At 39.9% G+C, this 23,193-nt stretch overlaps 1 protein-coding gene across 1 annotated transcript; it reads left to right on the top strand.

The window, feature by feature from the left end:
- Positions 1-684: 684 nt before the first annotated feature.
- Positions 685-22,093, top strand: LOC137192257 (alpha-tectorin-like). Its single transcript, XM_067602793.1, has 19 exons — positions 685-774; positions 3,808-3,886; positions 4,239-4,327; positions 6,821-7,048; positions 7,177-7,257; positions 7,517-7,613; positions 9,411-9,534; positions 9,736-9,970; positions 12,820-12,976; positions 15,334-15,421; positions 15,550-15,612; positions 15,954-16,156; positions 16,580-16,711; positions 17,488-17,675; positions 18,056-18,204; positions 18,379-18,624; positions 19,823-19,988; positions 20,297-20,389; positions 20,495-22,093. The coding sequence occupies exons 2-18, from the start codon at positions 3,838-3,840 to the stop codon at positions 20,387-20,389; spliced, it is 2,388 nt and encodes a 795-aa protein (XP_067458894.1). The 5' UTR covers positions 685-774; positions 3,808-3,837; the 3' UTR covers positions 20,495-22,093.
- Positions 22,094-23,193: the final 1,100 nt, after the last annotated feature.

The following is a 23,193-nucleotide window of genomic DNA, read 5'->3' as shown; positions in this document are numbered from 1 at the left end:
TAGAAGATCTTTAACTTTATACAGTATTGCAATTGACTTTTATACTTCAGCTTTGATACAATTTACAATTGGCTTCCACATCTCATAACCCTCTATCTCGATCATAGCAGTTTGCTCCTCATTAAGACAAGAGATCGTTATTACTGTGAATTTCTTATCAACTTGTCTTAAACAATATTGGATCTTTGAAAAGTTTGTATTAAGGCTCCTACCATTGAAGTGTATTATTGATATTACTCCTTTCATTTTCACATTCCTATTAAACTGGCCTCCAGTGTAGAATTTACAGTGAGTTTGCATGTTGTCGTACAAAAAAAAATTCTCAGGATCAATCTTTCTCCTTATCTTGTAGTTTATGCTCTGTGTAGCCAAAAGTTTTCAGTCCCAGATTTTCATATTCTGTATTCTGTGTTGGTTGCTGATCATTATCTCCAGATGGAGGTAAATGGCACCTGTCAAAGCTTGTCATAAGTTGTATTTAATGTCAGTCATGCTCTGCGGTCTTAGTGAGCTGAGCTAGGTTCAGGGTTGCCGACTTAAATTCAAAGTCTGTAATATTTTTGGAATGTTTTGAGGTATAACCAGTTTTGGAAGATGCAATCATCACAAAAATGTGTGTTTACATCACCTGTGCACTGGGGAGGAAAAATATAAAAGGGAGCATTGTGGAGTGAGACCGTATCTCTCAGAGACTCTAGCAAGAGTAATCTGACACAGAGACAAAACCTCATCAGAGAACATCTTCTCCCTGATTGTCCAGAAAACCTCCAGAAGGTAAGGCAACCTGTATCTGTCACTGCCTCTTTGTTTTTGCACAACTTTACTGTTATTCTGCTTCTTCAAACTAAATGCAGCACTGAAGGTGGACATATAAAAAACCATTGTGTTTCCTATCAGTCAGGCCTAGAAAATATAGTCAAAACCACACAAACTGGCTTTAATTTGCATTTTGAAAATATTACATTCATATTTTTGGGCTGCTAGATGTTAGAAGTCAGTCTACAGAACTACAACATGATTGGATCTAATAAAACATGTCAAACATGATAAAGATCTTCCATGTTGTTGTTTGACTGAAACTTTAATGCACAATAACTTAAAACTAGGAATACTGCCTCACAGTTGTTTGCCTCCACCAACCAGTCAAGTTGCAGTTTACATCCATGTCTTTCCAGACTCATAATATTTACAGTTAAGAATTTAAAGAAATTCTATAAAAGGTGTTTGGAACCATGACAGTAGACAATGCTTCAGATATGGGGGTTGCTGCAAAGAATTTCTAAAACGTGGATGTTTCACACAGATGTTCAACCTGGCAGCCCAGATGATCTAAACAATCACCACAGTTTTAAATTGGGAACCGAGATTAGTGTCACCAACTCAGTATCTGACAAAATGTGAAATATGGTCACAATCTCCCCTTCTGTTCCTGAGTTATGGTGTTGAATAACGGCCAGAAAAATGTTTTTGCAGAACATTATGATCACAGTGAAGTTGACCTTTCGGATATAAAATGTAATCACATTTGTGTGAAACTTTGTTGTAATTAGCGTACGAATTCTTGAGTTATGGCCAAAAACATCTTTTGTGAGGTCATAGTGGCCTTGACCTTAGAACACCAAATTCTAATCAGTTCATCCTTGAGTCCAAGTGGACGTTTGTGCCAAATTTGTTTCTATTGTTTTAGAAGAATTAAAGTAATGCAACAGAGGTAATGAAGCAGGGATGCCTTGCTGCCCTTGTTCCTAATTAGAATTTTAAATTCACATTGAAAGAACTAAATAAATAAATGTGCGTGTGTGGCTGATAACAGTTTTAAATATATGAAGATGTTTTACCTTGCAGGAGCTCATAAACGGTGCTGCTGCCATCAGGTCGTGCCAGAATTAATTATTTATTCAGTGATTGTTGTTTACGTTATTAGACGTGGACTGTACATAAATGGTACACAATGCAAAAGAGTCAAGTTCTTTCAATTGAAGAGAGTGATAATACCACTGCTATTAATAATGATAATAATAATAATAATAATAATAATAATAATAATAATTATTATTATTATTATTATTATTATTATTATTATTATTATTATTATTATTATTGGCACAGATCTGTGCTGTTCTCGGACACTTTGTTTAACTGCTCATCAAACTTGTTTTCTTGACTTTATACTGGGTGGCATTTTATCTCTGCAGTGACTGATTCTGATGTTACACCTGTTTATTTTCACAAAACAGAATTAGTTTGGCTTTTAAAGAAAGCAGATTTGAGATACAGTATGAGTCCTTTACTCTAAAACAAAATAGGGCAGGTATATACAGTGTAAAGCTGTTGAGACTTGGTCTTAAGTGCATGAAGAATAATAATTACATTACTCTTATTCTTAGAATTTAAAGTACATTTACTTCAGAGAGCTGCAGAGGTTTCTAACCCAGTGAGCAGTGACCGGCAGATGGCAGACTTACAGCACACTCAATGAGGAACACACTTTTAACAAAGAAAATAACAAAAGAGATTTTGGAAAAATATGATGATAAATTGATTAAAACAAATAAATAATTAAATAAAAGGTCTGTTATTATATATAAAAAAATACAGACATAGTTGTAGTTCTTATTTTCCAACAGTGATGAGTCACTGCAGTCAGAACTGAAGAATCACACTGAGTTACTCTTTATACAAAGATACTCAGTCCCACTATGTACTGAGAATGTTTGGACTCAAACTTCAGGAGCATTCTGACCACCACTCCAGACACCGTTCATACATGCACACCCTGATACCCAGCTTTTCACATTACAGCGGATTTAACAGATGATAGAGATAAACATGGAAGAATGTTTTTGCTTTGTTATATTCATGATTTTTCACCTCACAGAGAAATTCTTTGGAATAACTGTCACACACCAGCCAGGAATCAAATCTGTCTGGTGTGACACAGATCATTAAAACCATTTGTCTTACCAAACAATAAATAATAGAATGAATATTTTAACAATTACATGCATGAACATTAAAGATCCAAAGTGTTAGAACAACATAATAATAGATCATCATACTGATAAGAGAATTAAAGCCAGAGGAGATTTGCATTTAAATGCTCACATAGAAGACATTATATTGTATTATATTTCCAGCAAAGTAAAAGAATTAGTGTTATCCCTGTAACAATATTATTGGCTGATTTACTGACAGTGATAAAAGCTCTACATTTTATAAGAGAGAAGAGTCACCAACTCTGTTATTTTATAACTGTGAACATTTGCTTAAGATTTGGAAAAATTTACAGCAATATTTCTGTGATTTAGATGACAGCATAAAGCTAAGTAACAAAGACCTTTAATCTTCATGCTGCAAAAGACAGAATTCATTCAACTATTCAACTATAATGTTGGTATATTTTCCACATACACAGGTCATCATTTCAGAATCTCCCCCAAACTTCAGAGCTGTGTTTTGTCGTTTGAATGATCTCATTACATGGACTCTTTGAAAGCTGTAACCAGTAAAAAGGATCAAGTTTCTACTGTAATCTATTATTTATTATCCATATATTTATTTTTGTCATGCTTCAGCTGTGTCTCAGTTGTATTTACTGTATCTATTTTTAATAAATGTCCTGTTATACATACAGAGGACAGGCTGAATGATTGCTGTGCTGTGTATTTATGTGATGTGTGATGGATGTTTTCATGTTTGGAAATGTGATCTTTTTCTACTGTGACACATGGTCTGAGATAAAGTCAACTGAACTGAACTACATTGAAATTATGGGATATCAGTGACATGTGACTGTGTGTCCTCCAGCTCTCTGTCAGCTGACTGGTCTCCTCCAACATGCTCCTCCTGCTGCTGCTCTCCCTGGCTACAGTCAGCCACGTGTCAGGTAAGAACACACATGACTTCATCCCCACGGCAGCCATGTTGAAACTCTACCTGCACCATGAGTTTAGGGATGTCAGCAGACCTGACAGATATCAGATGATCTGACACTCTGAGGAACAACAGAATTATTTGAACTGAGGCAGGAAGGTCATTGTCCAGCTGACTAGTTAGTAAACATTTTGCCAGCTTGTTCGTGATCATGGACCAAACATGTTGATCTGTGAGTCTACGTGGCTGCTGTGGGCTCCTTAGAGCTCTTTGTTCCTCAACATTAGTATCTGCAGCTTTTCCTGTTGTCCTGCTGACTGACTTCAGTTCACTAACTGACTCTCATCATGTCTCCATTTCTGCAGCTACACGAACGTATTTTACAACCAGCGTTGCAGCAAACGTCAGTGCATGTCCCATTACCTTTTATGGACGAGTTTACAAGACTCTATATGTGAGTAAGATGAATCGTCACGTTTGAACAGCTGTATGTCTTTGTCCTCGTTGATCCTTTGTGTCCGTAACAATGCTTCACTTTTACTCAGAAACTATTCAATGTATAAATCAAACTTCTTTTGACTTAAAATGCTCTAAAACAAGTGTCATTTCCACTGAGGATGCATGAGGAGACATGTTTTATTGTTTCAGGTTGATTTTTCTTCCTGCAGTTTCTCTGAACTTTGTTTTTTGACTGTCCTGAGAAAAGTTGATCTGAGTTGATCAAAATATTGATACGTTCATCTGAGGCTCCTTCAGTTACTAATGTGAGCTCAAAGCAATGAGCATAACTTATTTTGCTGTTGGTTCTGCTTCTCAGATGTTTGTTATGAACAGGCGGCTGTGGTTCAGGAAGCAGAGTGGCTCGTTCACCAGCAGGGCTGGGGCTTCGATCCCCGGCTCTTCCTGTCCATGTGTCAAAGTGTCTCTGAGCAAAGCACTGAACACCAAGTTGCTCCCGATGGTCAAGCCGGCATCAGTGTGTGTGTGAATGAGAAGTAAAACTCATAAAGCTCTTTGTCTGTGAAGGTTGACAAGTGCTTTATAAATGCAGTCCATTTACCATTTGCTGGGGCTGTATGCAGCCTGCAGACACAACTCAGGGCAGAAAAAATGTCCTGCAGACTTTGTTTTCAGTGAGATAGTTAAGCAGAGAGCTCTTTGTAGTAAAGTTTGTATTAAACATTATTTATTAGAATTAGGTTTTTTTATACTTTCATTTTTATGGAAAGCACATGAACATTTTTTTTTACGTTTATTTCTCTTTTTTGCGTCATGACGCTCTTAAATGTTAGAGGTCTGTGAAGTTGGTTCAGAGTAGATGGTAGATGGCTGCAGTACAGAGACAGAGGAGAGCACGTGTTTTACAATGACTCTTTGTCATTGGTCACGATGGAAAACATGTTTAAAAAATGCGCATCGTTCACTGTGAGGCAGTTTTAGCTCTTCAGCTAAAAAATTTCAAATTTTTACTGGTTATGACAATAAAAATTTCTCACTAAGTGATGAGTTAATTTTTCAAATGTTTCTTTGTAAATATTATAGACAGCAATAGCCTAAATAAGTCTCTCTCTCTCTCCTTCCCTCCTCCTGAAGCTGTCCGTGGTCCAGACTGTTGCTTGACTGACGTATCGCCTTCAAAACACTGATCTGGCTTATCTTTGAACTTTATTAAATGCTGTATTTCAGCTATATGTATGTAAGCTGTCACTGATGAAAGTGTCTTATTCTTTGTTGTCAGTGAACCTTTTTACTCAGTTTGCTTTTAAGAGCAGTCTGAGTGTAATTATCAGAAATATGATGAATGTGGGGCCTGACCAACGTGGCAGCATGTAATCAAACACATGGTCACATGTAAACACACACAGTCCATTTACAGAAGTGTCATGTAGCACAATGAACCAGCCACATGACGGAAACTTTATCCTGGTTTATTTGTCTCAGCAACTCTTGACAGTGACTGTGATCATCTCTCATTCTGTCTTCAGCTGAGGCCACAGTGGGAACATGTGAAAGGATCAATAGTGAGATCTTGGTTGTGCTCACAGTTGATAAGCAACGTGCTGATGAAACATGTGGACCTCAGAGTTCAAACACAAGCGCATCGCCTGCTGTCTGAAGCTTTGATTTCATTCATCGGCAGCGAACATGGAGACTCAGGCTGTTTGATTTCTGTGCACGTTGGAAACTGTTGGTTTAAGAGGCTTTTTCAAGTCCTGTTGGTTGATTTGTTTGCACGGATCCACAGCAGGTTTTGTCTGTTGCCTGGTGTTGGTTTGTGTGTGTGTGTGTGTGTGTGTTTGTGTGTGCGTGTGTGTGTGATAGCCTTCACCAGGGTACTGTACCATGAAGTGAGACTACTATTACTACTACTAAACTATTACTGCATCACATACTCAGAATACTTTGTTCATCATCTGATTAAAAAAAACTAAAATACTTAGTTTACTTACTTACTTTAAGCTGTAGTCTTATAATATTTGGGAATTATTTCTAGTGTTTCTACATCTTCTATTGTGGTCATGTGATTATATTGTTTCCTTTGATTTTCACTTTTTGCTGTTGCTTTAACCAAATTCTCCTGCAGGTGTTTGGTTTCATCTCATATCATATTAAGTACTTCATTCATGGTTCTGATGATGTCACTCAATATTAACAACACCACTTCTTTCACATTAACTCACTCGTAGCTGGAAAACCAAAGTTAACAGAGCTTGTTGATTTCCAGCTTCATGATAGCAGTTATCCAGTGAAGCAGCTGACCAAAGAGAGCCAGACTAAGCTGAACCTGCTTCATGGTTCAGGCCTCTGGTGTGCGTCAGACTGTCCGTGTCCCCACTGGGATTCGATCCCACGTCAGAGAGACATCCAGAGAGAGAAAGAAGAACAGAACACATTCACCTTCATCAGTGTATTTGATTTATTTGTTGTGTATCTCTGATGTTAACAGGCGAACTTGACGGACAGCAACATCACAATTTGTTTCAAAGGCCCGTACAGGCCTGGAAGCAAAAACGACTGTATTCTGCTACCTAAGGGAGCAGTCACCAGAGGTTATCTGGGTACAACCCAAAGGACATATAGACCAGGATCCCATTATCATAGAGGTCTGCCTCAACTCACAGGTTCAACAACATGCTACGTGTACGTGGGTACACTGAATGGAAATAGCCAGGCGGTGAGTGTTGTTCAGTTTCATCAGTGTCCATCTGAATATCTCTTATAACAAATCAGTCAAAGCCTTTTCTTAAAGATTTAAGATGTTATTTCCTAACAGTGTCTGAATCTCCTGTTTTATGTTTGCAGGGTATATTCAACTTCGCACAGTTTGGTGAACAAGGAGCTTTAGCTGCAAGATTGTATTCAGCCTGGTCATCCAGTCCTGTGGTAGGTATATGTTTGATATGTTTGGGATGGAATTAAACATATTTCACTTCCAGTTTTGAAGATTTTTAAGAAAAATAAGAAAGTATCCAGGATGTTAACAAAACCATGAAAGCTCTGAACACTTCACAGACATGTTGCTTTATTTGGACGAGACAGTTTTAGTTCAGTTTGTCCACAAAGTTTTGTTCATATCTTCACGTGTTGTGCTTCTGTCCTGTCAGTGTGTGACCGTAACCTCTGTGATGTCGCTTCTTTTTAGGAGGCCGTTGTGCAGGTCGATGGTGTTAAACTGGATGACTGGAATATGGCCATAAGTCGCCTAATCACCAAGGACATAAGTGGATGCAGACACTCAGGTTAGCAGAGCAAATAATTATTAAAGGACCAATTCACCCAAATTACAAACAGTCGTATTTCATCTCTTCCCTCTGGTGGAATCTGACCAGTCAGATAGTTTTGGTTTTATTTGTCCAGGTATTGAGCTCTCTGTCTGAGATTTCTGCCTCCACCGAACACAGTGCAGATCATTCAGTTTGTGATGCTGACAGCATTATAAGACATTTAAAATAAAACAGAAATAGAAAAAGAAAGCTTTTATTGTCATTGTATTGCAAATACAATTAAATTAGGAGAGCTACTACTGGTTAGTGCATTTAAAACACAGTACAACATAGTCTCACACAACCACACAACACAAGTCCTAAAAGAAACAAATAAATATATATAAATTGGTAAAGTGTATCTATGAAAATAGGTGTAGTATACACCAGAGTAATATTGAAATATTGCACATAAACAGATTATTGCAGTAGTAGTGTGTAGTGTGAAATTCACAAGAATGATATGATATTATTGCACTTTATGAGAGTAAATAATGAATTGTGGCCCCAGGACGGTTTTCATATTGCATGCTGAGTTGATTAGTTTTTGATAGAGTTTAGAGTGCAGATGGCCTTGGGAAAGAAACTGTTCATGAATCTCGTGGTCCGTGTTTTCCGTGTAGCTCCTGCCAGAGGGCAAGGGGTCAAACAGGTGGTGACCAAGGTGTGAACAGTCTTGTATGATGTTTGTGGCTCTGGAAAGGTAGCAGGTGTTGGCGATGTCCTCCAGGGAGACAGAATAATCTTTATTGAGGAGCGATAAAAGGCCACCAGCAGCCTTTCATTCAGCCTGTTTTTCCTGAGAGCTCTCAGGAAGTGCAGTCGCTGCTGTGCCTTTTTGACAACAGCAGTCGTGTTGGCGGACCCAGAGAGGTTGTCAGAAATGTGGGTTCCCAGGAATGTAAAGTTGTGGACCGTTTCTACACAGTCTCCATTGATGAGTAGTAGGAGGGAGTCTGCACTGTCCTCTCTGAAATCTATAATGAGTTCCTTGGTTTTTGTGGTGTTCAGCACCAGATTGTTGTCAGTTTCTGGACCACATCTCTGTAGGCAGACTCATCCTCTCCTCAGATGAGTCCAACCACAGTGGTGTCATCTGCAAATTTAATGAAGGTGTTGGTGGGATGGGTTGGTGCACAGTCATAAGTGTAAAGTGAGTAGAGTATTGGGCTCAGCACGCAGCCTTGTGGGGAGTCGATGCGTGGAAGCATGAGGCTGGAAGAAAGATGGTGGCCAAGCTTAACAGTTTGTGGGTGGTTTGTAAGAAAGTCCTGAATCCAGGTGCAGGTGTGAGTGGGGAGGCCCAGGACAGACAGACTGCTGATTAGTATATCTGGGATGATTGTGTTAAATGCTGAGCTGTAATCTATGAAGAGCATCTTTACGTAACTCCCTCTGTGTTCTAAGTGACTCAGCCTCCTATGGAGAGCTATGGCGATGGCATCCTCCGTGGACCTCTTTGCTCTGTATGTACACTGATGTGGATCGAAGGTGGGAGGGAGGCTGGCTTTGATGTGCTTTAATACCAAAACATTTTGGTAGTAGAGTAGTTCCCGTTCAACTACAAACCACAAACTGAACTCCATTCACCTCCATTGTATCAGAGTGGAGGCAGAAATCTCACACGGCTGGACAGATATGATAAAATCAGTTGCTTTGTAATGTGGATGAACTGACTATTTAAACGGGCCCTCAGGGGTCCTCGAAGCCAAACGACATTATAAAGTTACTGTTAGAGTTTGTACACGATTCAGCAATCTGAGTTTTTTACAGGTGCTCTATTTCTACCAAAAACGGGAAAATGTGAATCAGAAGACTTCTCTGTAACCTGTAGTGCTTCAGCAGTCCTCAGCACCACTCCTTGTGGCTCCGGAGAGATCTGCCAGGGCGACGGCCAGTAAATATATTTGATTCATATGTCTAACAGAATGCAGTTTTCTGTTCTGTCATCATTTAGTTCTGTGTCATAGCTCAGTGTCAGTGAGTAGTTTCCGTCCCATACATCAGTAGCATCTTTTCATGTCACTGTTGCTGTTCCTCAGTCATTTCCAAATGTCTCATCATGCTGATGATGCCACTTGTCCCAAACCTCTGTCAGATGTGTCTTGGATGCCACGTGCACTGTAACCGGCTCCACTGTCATCGATCTTGGCGGTCAAGTTGTCTCTGTCCCGGATCGCTGTGCGTACACTCTGATGTCAGAATCAGGCGTCCACCTGCAGGCCGTCTTCCAGGACCGCCGTCGTAAAGATGTTAGTTTTTTGGACCATGTGATCCTACATCTGGATGACCCAGGCGTTAACTTTCACCTGGGACAAGGCGGGAGGGTTCAGGTAAGTTATCTACAGCCACAGTTTCACTTGGAGCGAGTGACGAACTTTGATCCAGAGTCCTCCTCACATCCTACTGGTTGTTGGATCTCGTCAGTGTTCAGAACATTCAGCTGTTACTGTGGGTTGAAGTTTCTGTTTTTGTGCTGCTGCTTTCCATTAATGTGCCAAAAGCAGTCATCATTTGATCTTTTTGTTTCGTCTGCATCCTTTCAAGCCAAGACAAGAAGTTCATAAAAGGAGGCACCCCCCAACATATTATTTATTTCATTTTATTCCAAAGTAACACCATGGTATATGCAGACACTGTGTTAATGTTCTGAGGTAAAAATGTCGTGTTTACTCAAACGCTTATTGTTTGACGTTGTGGTTTAGTTCACAAATATTCACTGTGCTCCAGTGTCCTGCAGACAGCCACAGTACATTTGAACCTTTACATACTGTTCATATTCTGACCCTTCATAGTATCTCCTCATAATTAATCTCTATACCAAACTTCTGATGCACAAATCTGTTTTTATAAAAGAGAAACATGGTGGAATCCAGAGTTATGTGTCAGCTGTAGAGTCACTTCTGGTCCTCTCACACATTATCACGAGCAGAAAAGGGATTTCGTCTCATGTGAGCACGACATGCACACCCCACTTCTCACTCAACCTGCGTTCAGTGTCTCTGTCCACAGAAGCAGCTGAGAGGACAGCGGCTGGACAAACTGCCTTCACCAGGCTGACTGATAGTAGAAATTTACTGAACCTAAATAGTTTGCATGTCAGCTCCATGTGAAGAAATCCACAGTGTTGTTATTTATTGATTCATTGATACGGTCAATAAGTTGAAAACACATATATGGCAGGATATTTGTGCGAGTTCCATAAGACTGTCTGAGATTCAGTGTGGATTGATACATTTAATAAAATAGAAGCATATCTGTTCTGTGAGAAAACACTTTCTATGTAAATTGGCCACGGCCTCTCTCTCCAGTTCACCGGCCCTCCCCCACCATGCAATGGGTGCTGGAGATAGGAGACTGTCACATCCTCATACAGACAGCTGCTGTGATGACTTCCCCCTGTCCTGTGCATAAGCATGAATGCCCCCTGCTGCTGATTGGCCAGAGTAGTGTTGTGTTGTTCGCTCCAAGCCACTGTGTTTACATGCCCATTTACAGAGCCAGGGCTGTGTATGGACACCATTTTTTTTCAGTCCACACACAGAATGGACAGTTAGCGGACCTTGAGGAGATATTTGCTGAATTTGACAAAAAGTGTATTGGATTAGAATCACTGACTTTACTTTTAATCCTGAATGACGCTTGCAGAAAGAGTGTATACTTTAAGTTTTACTCTATTTGTTATGTAGCAAAAACATTCACAAGCACAATATATTATTAAGGTCCTATGTTACCTGAAACCGGAGAACATAACAGCCATTATAATTTCAATGAATGTTATTGAATGTGAAGAACATATTTAAAAATTGATTTTTGAATAAATAAGGGTCAAATTGAACGCAGAACACTCTCTACAGTTTGTATATAAATGAGTATCAGCTGCACAAAAATAGAAAAGTTGTGAAATTTGATCATTTTTATATATACTCACTTTGAGAAAAGTCATAAAATATCTGGCTGAAAGAAAAGTGTTTAGGGTATTATTACTGCACTCAAATGTAAAAGCGGGTCAGATTTGACCTGGATGGTGTGTAAGGGTTCACATGAGAGTTGACAGTGTTTCCTACTTAGACCACAACAGGGAGTGTGACCTTACATCTGTCACACATGTTGTACTGCAGTGCTGAGAGGAAAGGCTGGACAGAAACCTGTCAACAATGTGTCATTTTGTGTATTTTTGTGGATAAGCGAGCATAAAATGTGTAATAAGTGGACATATGTGTAGAGTTATTGCAGAGGGTCATATATATGGTGGGAAAGTTGGCTGTTTATTCATGTTGAGAATGTTTTGGCAGAGGTTTAACTGTTAGCTATGTCAACTTAGCAGCTAAGCTAACCTGTGCTAGGTGTTCAGGGACCCTGTGGTGCTATGTTTTAAGAGTCTGTCCTTTACTTAAGTAAAAGTAGAAATATCACAATGTAAAAATACTTAATTACAAGTAAAATTCCTGCATTTAAAATCCTACATACGTAAAAGTACAGAAATATTAGCAGGTACATTTACTTAAAGTATTAAAGGTAGTAGTACTTGTTTTGCAGAAAAAAATTGGGCTGTGAATATATTAAATACATTTGATAAATTGCATTATTAATACTGATGAATCAGTTCATAAACAGCAATTTATTGTCATTATTTGATCTTCAGGAGTTTATAAGAGTCACAAGATAAATATGAGCAACAGTGAGATGATAGTTTGTGTAGGAAAGAAGAAAACTAAAATTCTGCTTCATAAACTGAAATTCATTTTCTCGAACTTTTCTCTCATCTTTTTGTTTCTTTGTGAAATATTGCAGTTTCATCTCTTTGGGTTTTATGTGTTTGAAGTTTAGAGCAACTAACAACTCACAGACATCTGAAAACACGATGAAAAGACACAACTACACACTGATTTCATGTTAAGTTCAGAACCGCTGCTTTAATCTTAACTAATACAGCAAAATTAACAGACTCATCTTATTTCATGTGAAGTGTAAATCTGAAAAGCAACTAAAGCTGTAGATGAATGTAGTGGAGTATAAAGTACAATGTTTCCCTCTGAATTGTACAGAAGTAAAAAAAATTTAAATACTCGAATAAAGTACAAGTAATTTATATTCAAATGTAGGTTGTTACTTTTGATCACTGCTTGCTGTCATGTTTGATGGTGTGTTTCCTCCACTTTGTCCCTCTGCTGTGATGCAGCTGAACGACACAAAGCTGAGCCTCAGCAGCACGCCTGTGGAGCATCATGGTGTGCAGCTCTCTAAGGACCAAACTGGAGTCACAGCCAAGCTGGTGCACTCCAACTACAACACCTCTATCTTCTTTGATGGCTACACAGCACAGATCCACATGACAGGTACAGAAAAACACGTCCTACATGGATAAAAGAAGGCGGCAGCCAGTTTTTTCTCTGTTTGTCTCCATATGAGAGGAATGAACAACTATCTTACAAATGTGGTTTTTCAAACTGATACATTATTTTGCTATACGCTGATGATGCTGATTGATTTACAAAAAAGAATTTGGCCGTATGGTGCAGTAAACCCAGAATGCATGGCATCAACTTGAACAACCCATGTTTCTTTGCACAAAGTAAATTTAGTATGTGTTGTCTATATTATGTTTAGATGTTTATATGCTGTACATGTATGTTTATATTACATTTATATTGTGTGTTTATATTATGTGCTTTACTAACTCTGTTTACATTTTCTTACATTTTTCTCTGTTTAATAATAATAATAAGTTTATTTAGTATAGCACCTTCACAGAAATGAAATTCACAAAGTGCTTCACAGGAATAAGAGTTAAAAATAAGACCATAAAAACATACATAGAGTAAAAACATATGCCACAAGTTCAAATTTAAAAAAACAAAACAAAAAAAAAACACAGGCAGCAAGGTACCTCAAGTAGAAACACTTGAACAAATGATCATTACACGTAACACACACCAATCAGACAACTCAAAAAGATAGAAAAGCCAATTTAAAAAGATGGGTCCTCAATAGTTTTTTAAAAGCTTCTATAGAGACTGCTGACTGTATATATACAGGAAGAGAGCGTTGGAGCCACAAATGCAAAGGCACAATCACCTTTAGTTTTCAGCCACGAGTGAGGGACAGCCAGTAGGTCCTGGTTGGACGACCTAAGTGACCTACTGGCAACGTAGGGATGGATAAGTCCATGATGTACTCAGGAGCCTGTCCCTGCAGGGCTCTATATGTAATAGCAAGAACCTTAAAAGGAATCCTAAAATGGATGGGCAGCCACTGCGAAGAACTTAAAATAGGAGAGATGTGAGTCATCCTGCTGGACCTGGTTAACAGCCTTGCAGCAGCATTTTGGACCATTTGTAGCTGGTTCACAGATGCTTTGCTGAGACAAATGAAAATGGAATTACAATAGTCCAAACGGGATGAAATGAATGCATGGACGATCATTTCTAGTTCTGGTTGTGATACGATGGACTTGAGTTTAGCGATATTTCGTAGATGGAAAAAACATGTACGGGTCAATGATTTAATATGCTGATCAAAATGCAAAGCCTGGTCAAATATGACACCAAGATTTCTTAAATTTGACCTAACAGCTGATGAAAGGGACCCAAAACTCTTAGCTACCTTGGGAGCTATACTGTCAGAAGCAATAATGAGAACCTCTGTCTTGTCAGTATTAAGCTGTAGGAAGTTGTTTGACATCCAGACCTTAATAGCAGTCAGACAGTTGTGCAGCACAGACAGTTTATCAGGGTTATCAGGCTTAAAAGGTACATAGAGCTGAATATCGTTAGCGTAACAATGATAGGAAACATCACTAAATTTGCTGATAACCTGCCCCAGGGGGAGCATATATAAAGCAAAGAGAATAGGACCCAAAACGGAACCTTGCGGCACACCACAGGAAAGAGAAGCAGTTTCGGACATGTAAGGACCAAGAGAAATAAGCTTGTATTCTGTCTTCAACATGTTGTATCTCTTTGCACAGTGGGATGGGAGGGGGGGTTGTCAGTAAAGTGAATGATATATTTCAGTTTGGATCCATGTCTAACAAATATCTATTGTGTTTTATAAAAATACATGCTTCACAGAGGGAATAAAAGCAGCTCTCAAAGACTTATAAAGAACAGTGGAAAGAGGAAATCTGGAATAAGCCCCAACTTTCAGATCAAAGGAGATTACTGCACAGAATCATACATTACAGTTATCAGAGAGGTCTGAGATCCTTATGTGCACGCTGGTTACTGAGGCCTTGATGTGTTTCTTGTGATTTTGGTTTTGTTGAGGATGAATTTCATTTTGTTTCATCAGTTCATGTACAGCAAACTATTGAGTTCATTATCTGCAAAATTCCATGAAAGGATCCTGATTCGTTTCAGTTGACTGAAGGTGAAACTGTATGCTGAGTCTGTATTTTAAGAGATTTTTGTTTTGGTGAGATTAATAGAAAACGTGTGCTGGTTAATATTAGCATATCTGTTAGCATATGGCCCGATGCTGCTGAGGTTGGGTCTATGACTGAAGACACTTGACAGGTGGCGTTAAGAAGGACGGGGAGCTGCTGGTCTGCTTTCTGCTCTGTTTGTACGTTCAGATGTGATCATACTGTGACTGTATGAATCAGTGGTTGACAGCTGTCCTTTAGTGAGCAGCCGTGTGCATCCAGTCCGACAATTTATTGATCTGAATCACATTCTCTCCTCAAACTGTCCAGGACCAAGTGGAAACACCCTGCAGGGTTTATGTGGCAACTCCAGCCGGTCTTTGAGTGACATGAAGGTCTCTGCGTACAGCTCAAGCAGGTAAGACCACGTCACTGACTGCTGCCTCATCACTGGGCTGCATGTATACTAGTAGTGCCTGTGTGTGTTTATATGAAGGAGTGAGGCCTGGGTAACACTCCTGACTTCTGCTGTTTGTCTCCCCCTAGCTGTGAGAAACAGTACAAAGAAGTTCCTGACAGTCAGATCAACTGCAAGACAGTGACTGAACGGTGAGCAGAGACACACCTGAACACACATCAAACTCTCCTTTGATCTATAAAACAACCAGAGTTACTCTCCATCACACGTTGATCTGCGAGAAAAAGAACATGTTGTTCATGTTTCATGTTGTCTGATGTGAGCAGGGATGAAACTGGAAGCCAAACACAACTGAACTCAGATTATACACCTTTTTATTTGGGGAACAGAGTTTTTGTGTCAATCTGTCTACACAACACCTGTCCTGTTATTAGACCCAATAACACTAACCTTTGTCTTGTTCTTCATGTTAGTAATCATTGACCTTATCTTTCTGTCTGACTGGACTTGATCGTTCTCTCTCCCATGACAGCTGTAATCTCCTGAAGGAGGATCCCTTCACCTCCTGCCACAACCGCACCAACCCCGAGCCCTTCATCACCGCCTGCACCAACACTCTGTGCAAATACCCAGCAGTGGACGGTCTCAACTGCCAGTTCCTGGAGGCTTACGCCAGAGCCTGCAGCCTGCAAAGCAAAGACACGCTGGAGGACTGGAGGTCAAAGGCCAGCTGCCGTAAGACCGTCCTTTACTGTCATTCAATTATGTTTTATAGGGCATGATAGGACAAGATGAGCCCAGATAACAGTGAGGACAGAACGGGAATCAAGAACTACTCTACTACAAGTAAAGACCTGCATTCAGATTTACAGTAAAATATGAAAAATAGAGGCAGTAGGTGCAGTGCATGTGATCAGATCAGATCTTCTGCGGACAGTGAAATGGCCACCTTCTCTGTCTACAGTGTTCCAGATGTAGACGGGACAAAGTGTTCTTCATATTTGACTGAATAAAGAACAAAGTTTGGTTGAGCTGTGTGAAAATCTCATGCACGCTGTTACTAAACTGCTCACAAGGAGTCAGGATCCGATCAGCTGTCGTTCCTGTTTATCTTACTGACTGACTCTAGTAAGTATTGATCTTTGTTTGATCTTTCAGCCTCCCCCCGGGCCTTCTGTCAGGACAAGTTCTGCAGTGCTCATGAGTTCTGTGCTGAGGACATCAGTGGTGGAACCAGCTGCTACTGTCGGGCCATTTTTGGCTCCAAGTACAGATCAACAAACACTTTTGGTATGAAGACTGAACAAGGAGACCCGTCTCACACGTGAAATGACACAATATGACATCAAATATCATAGTTTACATGTGAAAACATGAATTTATTTTGTGAGCTGGAAATACAGCATCTGACATACTGTCACATGAAGTGAGAATTCTCTGTTGGTTCATAACAACCACAGACACTTTCTCACACTGGATCGATTATTAATTTTATTAAAAAAGTATTGATTAGTGGAATGTGATGTGCTATTTTAACCACGCAAGTACAACAACAACTGCAAGGTGGTAGGTCTTAGGCACACGGACAGTGTAGGCGTCTCTATGTGCACCTGCTGTTTTGGTTCATGTATGTGCAGCAGCACAATGTGCAAAAGGGCTGAATGAAGGTGAATAGAGATCAGCAGGTGTGATGATTATTAAATACTCTCTCAGCCAGTCACATCACTGCTCTCATAGCTCTGAAACAGCTGAGCCAATCACAGTTAAATGTGATAACAGCAGCTCAACACACAAAAGGCTTTTCTTCAGGAAATGTCTGGATGGTTCAGAGCGTCATGACATGAACACACATCACCACAAATCTGCAGCCAAAGACAGGTGGACTAGTAGTCAGTTAGTTACTATAATAATAATAGAATAAAATAAAAAATAAACACATTGATTTGGTGAAGTTGTTTATATGATATGGGACAAACGCTATTTCAGCAATAATTCTAATGTATCTTACCTCGTACATGTTCACATGTTCCCTTACTGTTTTACTCCTCGTCTGTCCTACTGTCCAGGTGAGCCGACCGTCTGCAACCAAAGCTCTGCTTCACTTACTCTGGTTGGTTGTCTCCTGGAGGAAAAAAGCATCGACTACTCTGTCTTACACCTCAATGACCCAAACTGCAGAGGTCAGCGGGACAGCAAGACCCACATGGTGACCTTCAGCTTCGACAGCAGCAACGTCTGTGGGACAGTGGTCAAGGTGGGCTTCTCTTCTCTACTTACTGACTCTCCAGTCAGAGCCAGTCAGATCCCTTCTACCTCTCAGCTGGGCTTTTCCTCACACTTGTAGTGTTTGTGATCCATGTGTGACTGCAGGGGCGTGGTCAAGACCCACCACCTCCTTTGTTCCCTGAAATACTGGGGATTTATGAAGCTTATTCTGACACACAGCCAGTCAACACCTCAACAGTGTCAGATGTTACAGAATACAATAAAGTTTCTGTACAATACAATGCAATAACTAATGGGCATCTGAATAAATGAACAAAACCACAGGTAAAATCTAAAGATGAATGTGTGGTTTCCTTCACCTGAAACCTCACCTGCAGTAACACTGTCTGAATCCCTGTGACCCTGCAGGCCAATAGCAGCAAAATTATGTACAAGAACGCCATCATGACTTGGAACAGCTCTGGCCCCATCACTCGTCGTGATCAAGTGAACATCGACTTTTCCTGCTTCTACAACCAGCCGGACATCAAGACCTTGGCCTTCAAAATCAAAGACAGGTGAGTGGTTCAACAGGTTTGTGTGTTCGTTGAAACAGAGTTATTGGTGACACGTTGTCTGTAGCATGTACCTGTGCAGATCAGCTGATTTCTGCATATAGAGATAATTCTCTATATGCAGACATCATCTGACCAGGTAATAAACATGTATGTGTGTGTGTGTGTGCTCTGCAGCTCTGTGATCCAGCAGATTGTATCTGGAGCTTGGAATTACACTCTGACCATGAAGGCCTACACCGATGCCGACCGCACTCAAGCTGTGGAGTCCAGCACAGAAATCCAACTGGAGCAGACCATCTGGGTGGAGCTGAAGACGGACGGGTTGGATGACAAACTCGTTGCTGTGGTGACCGACTCTTGTTGGGCGACCAATGAAGCGTCATCCAGCGGGAGTCTGAGATACGACCTGATCATTAAGGGGTGAGAGACACAGAGGTGGAAGCCAGTCTGCAGCTTTTCACTGCTGCTTTGACATTTCTCAGTCAGCTCTGTATGAATAAGAAGCGAGGACTCATTAAGAATCCTGCTTTTTGATTCGACTTATTCACTGAAAGCAAAGTCTGGTCCTACCACACTTACCTCGACTCTGTCGGTTACCTAACAGACAACACCGTATGTGTTTACAGTATGGTGGACCACAGCCAGTGCTCAAAAGTCAGGCAAAGTGTAGTCAATCCCTCTCCCTGCAATTGCTTTTCATCATGTTAGCATGTTTTCAGGAGTTTACAATTGTTAATGTCAACAAGGTCTCAACAAGGGGAGTCACATCCATCTGCTACATGATGCACATTTCCTTATTTGGAAATTCACTCCCGGAGTTGGGGGTGTTCCCCAAAGATTAAGCTGAGCTACTGACACATGCGAAGTGCTCCTAAGGGACTCTCCTTAATCTGTTATTTCCCTTCCACAAAGTTAGGTTGTAAAAATAAAATTGATGAAATAAAATTGATAAAATAAATGAAAAATGCAAAGCAATAATCACCTTTGAAGTTCCTCCCTTCATGTTACACGGTGTGGTGTCTCTGTGTTATATATAGGAAGAGGTCTGTCTGCAGTGAGGCAATAAGTGAAGTTTTAGCTCAGTAGTCAGCACAATCGTCTTTGATCTGAGAGACTCCAGTTTGAGACCCAGTGTGGGGACCTCCTTTGTAAGGTAGTTTATTCATGAACACTTATTGAAGTGACTTACTATTAAATTTTCTAAAATTAAAAGCGTAATAAAAACAAAAACAGGATTTTTAAGCCTCTTTCCACTTTCATTCAAATACAAATAATCTTGCTGTCTCAACAAATACAGATACAAATACAAATAATGGGCTCTCTGCTCATCCCTAGTCTGAGTGTGTTTGTATATATGTGAGTGTCTTTGTATATGTGTCAAATCTTTAACCATTTTTAGTTGTGCTTTTTAATGTGCAAAAACAAAGAATAATAAGAGCCAGAATCAAGGAGCAGAATCAGAGTCAGAGTCCATAAAATAGAAACTGTCACTAACTCTCAGCAGAGAGACGTGCGTTCAGACTGAGTCAAATGCAGACAAGACGTTCAGAGGAATCTTTGATTCTGGGGATGCTGATGCAGCTTCTAACATCTGGTGTGTTTTCTTGTTTCTGAGCAGCTGTTCGAACCCTGCTGACCAGACGGTGAAGGTGCAGGCTAACGGACTGGGAACATCCAACTACTTCTCCTTCAACATGTTCCAGTTCTCTGGGAAGTCTGGTGATGTCTACCTGCACTGCAAACTCAACCTGTGTGTGAAGAAGAAGAACAGCACCTGTGCCCCGGTACGCCTGCTTCCCAAATCTACTCACAGATACATGCAGAACAGCTGCCGTCTGAACACACTTCATTAAATACATGTTCTCATGATGGGTCGATCACATCTCAGATGATCAATACCATGTTCAATTTCAGTGGTTACATATCACAGTACATTTTGACTGACTTCAACTAAAGTATTTATATTTTATTATTATTTTCAGTATGTCATATATGATTTCTTTCAATCAGAAGCTCCAGTCAACTAATATCAGTGTAGGACTGACTGAAATCTGAATCTTCATCTGTGTCTTTGTCTTGAATTTTGTCTCAGAGCTGCAGCGGAGGTAAGAGAGGACGCAGATCTGCCAGGACTACATATGAGGATGTAAACCCAGCCTTCATCACCATGGCCTGGACTAATTAGGTAAAAGCTAAATGCTGATTTATGTCATTGCACTGCAGTTTGGGAGAAAAGACATCAGCATCACACAGCAGAGACTGATAACTAATCCTCTGGTTGTCTTCTCAGGTTGTTTCCATGGCAACTCGGACGGACCTACAGACTGTCGACCTTCAGCATGATTCCAGACTTTTGCTTCATCCTGATCAAGAGCCACGTTTCCTGAAAAGATTAGCTCAGTCGTTATTGCTAATGAAGCCACGCTAGCACAAAGCTGTGATAACTAAACACTCCCGATCCTCCTCCTGCTTTGATTGGCCGATTCAGTCCAGTTTAAAGTTAAGAGTTGATTCGGTCCAGCAGGAAACAATCTGCAGCTCACATGAACTGTGTGAATGAGGACATTCAGCCCCCATCAGCTCTGAGCATGTTAGCGTGGATCATGTGTCAGTAACAAACCTGAGTAAATCTATGATGGAACGTCTCTGCAGAACATGTTGCTGTGCCTTCCTCGGTGATTTACACTTTAAAAAGACCAAACAGGCAGCAACAGAACGGTTGATCTGAATCAGGTTCATGTCTTCATATCACACAGACTGCACCTCCTTCATACAGGATCTCACTGTTCTGTGATTATTCAGACCCAAAACATTGGAGCAACTTTTCTGTAGTTAAGCATTTCTTAAATAATCTACTTATTGTTACGGTGAAGGCAAACATATTATAACCAAATTATTACATCCTTAGTACATCTACACTCAATAACAAGAACTTCAATTTACTCTCAAATAATGAAAAACAACTGATGATTGATACAAAGTAACTCAGGGATGTAGACATGGAAGGATTTAGGGTGACCGAAGTGAATGTTTTCTTTCTTGTGTGCACTGACTAAAACAATGATGAATGAAGGGTTTTAAAGGGTTTAATTCACTACGCCTTACTTTCCATTTATTGTGGTTTCTGTATTAAACTAATGAAAACTATCTAATGGAGTTTTTCCACCAAAAAGAATGTGTATCATCCAAAAAGTCTGAGCACTGAAGGCTGTCAGATGTTGTATCAGAAGTGAAGAATAGGACACCAGCGTCCTGGTCCAAAAAGCAGGTTTATTGATTATCTGGAAAACCTGAAAAACTCAAACCTGAATAGAGTTGACCTGGAAGACACAGTGGATCCAAAGCTCATGGAGATGTTGTGCTCTGAAGTGTCAGTAAAGTTTTTCAGAGAAGTGGAGGACATTTATTCCATCCTGATGGCACTGGTTAGATAAGAGACAGTCATGCATACCATCGTATAACCTTCCTCTTTTTTATTTCTTTTGTATTTACTCTGGCTTGTTTGTGGTGAACAGCAGCCTGGAGACCATCATCAGCTTGTGCCTGTAACAGAATATCAGATCATGCTCAGTTCAGTCTCATTTATGGAGGAAAGTCACTCTTGAGCCCTGAGAGAAGGTTTGCCACAAAAAGGTTTTAATGTTCAGTCTGAGGGAAAGTCCATCAACATGCTGATTATCAGTAGATTCAAGTGAAATGTTAACTGTGACTTTAACTGAACCAAACATGTGGCTTTAATGACACTGAGACCTGCTGTGGTGCTGTTTCATCTTTATTATATTTTTGTTTAAGCATCAAAGACCAAAAAAATAAATGAATAAAGGGGATGTGGGTAAAAGAAAAACATGAGTTTGTGTGTTTTTATGGATTTCTGTAAAGTGTAAAGTCTTCATTGTGTGCTGTCCATAATCTTCAGTTTAATTTTTCTTTAACTGCGATCACTTGGACTCATATTTGATGAGTGCCGCTGGAAGCTATTTCTTTAAAATAAAGCTTTATTTATATAGCACCTTTCAAAACAGTCAAAGTTACAAAGTACTACCAAACACCAAAAACAGGAATTTAAAAAACTCAATAAAATCCAAAACAAAGAAGTCAACATAACATAATTAAAACAGTTACAAGAAATTACCATCAGTTCAGACACAGACATGAGATAAAAACAGGTTTTAAGAAGAAATTTAGAAGCAGATGCTGAGTTTGCCTGTCAGAGACCTTCAGGCAGGGAGCTCCACAGTTCCTGGATAACAAAGGACCAATCACCCTTAGTGTCAAGGCGAGATTTTGGAACCATTCCTACGGCCCTGCTGGAGGATCTCAAGCAGCAAACAGGTTCATACGGAGGGAGATGGTCATAGATATATGAATCTGATCATGCATGGTTTTAAAAACAAGCAGTAAAATCTGAAAATCAAATCTTAAAATTCTAAAGGATGACTGGTGTAGTCACTTCTCTTAGAATGTGTTAAAAGACTGTTTGTATCAGCTGTTGTCTTTGGATGCCTGGCCCGCTTAGACCAAAATAAAGTTTGGTGGAGCAGTCGAGTCTGAAAGATATAAGAGCATGTGTGACCTTTTCCAGATCTGAAAATGAGGGGAACATTTGGTTAAATGTGTCAGCAGGATTGTTCCACTTTTGGCATCTGAAAATGAAAAGACAACTTTAAATAAGAAATTACATCTAGGTTTCAGGCCTCTTTTTCAACATTGTTAGATAAGGCACCCAGACCCAACTCTTCATGATACTTGTACCGGTGTGAGAGAAGTGATTATCATTATTTCAAACTGCAGAAAATGCTTAATTTCAGCAGCAAAATCTGTGTTCCAGGCTTTCTCAGGACATACATCATTAATACATATTATGTTGTGGCCCAGGGGCATGTAGATGGTAAATGAAAGGGGATCCAGAATCTATCCTTTGGGGACCCCACAAATGAGAAGGGCTTGAGAGGAGAAGGCATCTCCAAGCATAACAGAAGGACCTGTTGG

The sequence above is a fragment of the Thunnus thynnus genome, chromosome 11, assembly GCF_963924715.1.
Source record: "Thunnus thynnus chromosome 11, fThuThy2.1, whole genome shotgun sequence".
In the NCBI taxonomy this organism is placed as follows: domain Eukaryota; kingdom Metazoa; phylum Chordata; class Actinopteri; order Scombriformes; family Scombridae; genus Thunnus; species Thunnus thynnus.
This window is presented reverse-complemented; position numbering and strand designations above follow the sequence as displayed.

Bases quoted from the DNA above. Each gene is read 5' to 3' on its own strand.
- LOC137192257 (XM_067602793.1), top strand. From the start codon at position 3,838: ATGCTCCTCCTGCTGCTGCTCTCCCTGGCTACAGTCAGCCACGTGTCA. The intron at 7,258-7,516 runs GTAGGTATATGT...GCTTCTTTTTAG, and splicing joins CCTGGTCATCCAGTCCTGTG to GAGGCCGTTGTGCAGGTCGA. The intron at 18,205-18,378 runs GTGAGTGGTTCA...TGTGCTCTGCAG, and splicing joins GCCTTCAAAATCAAAGACAG to CTCTGTGATCCAGCAGATTG.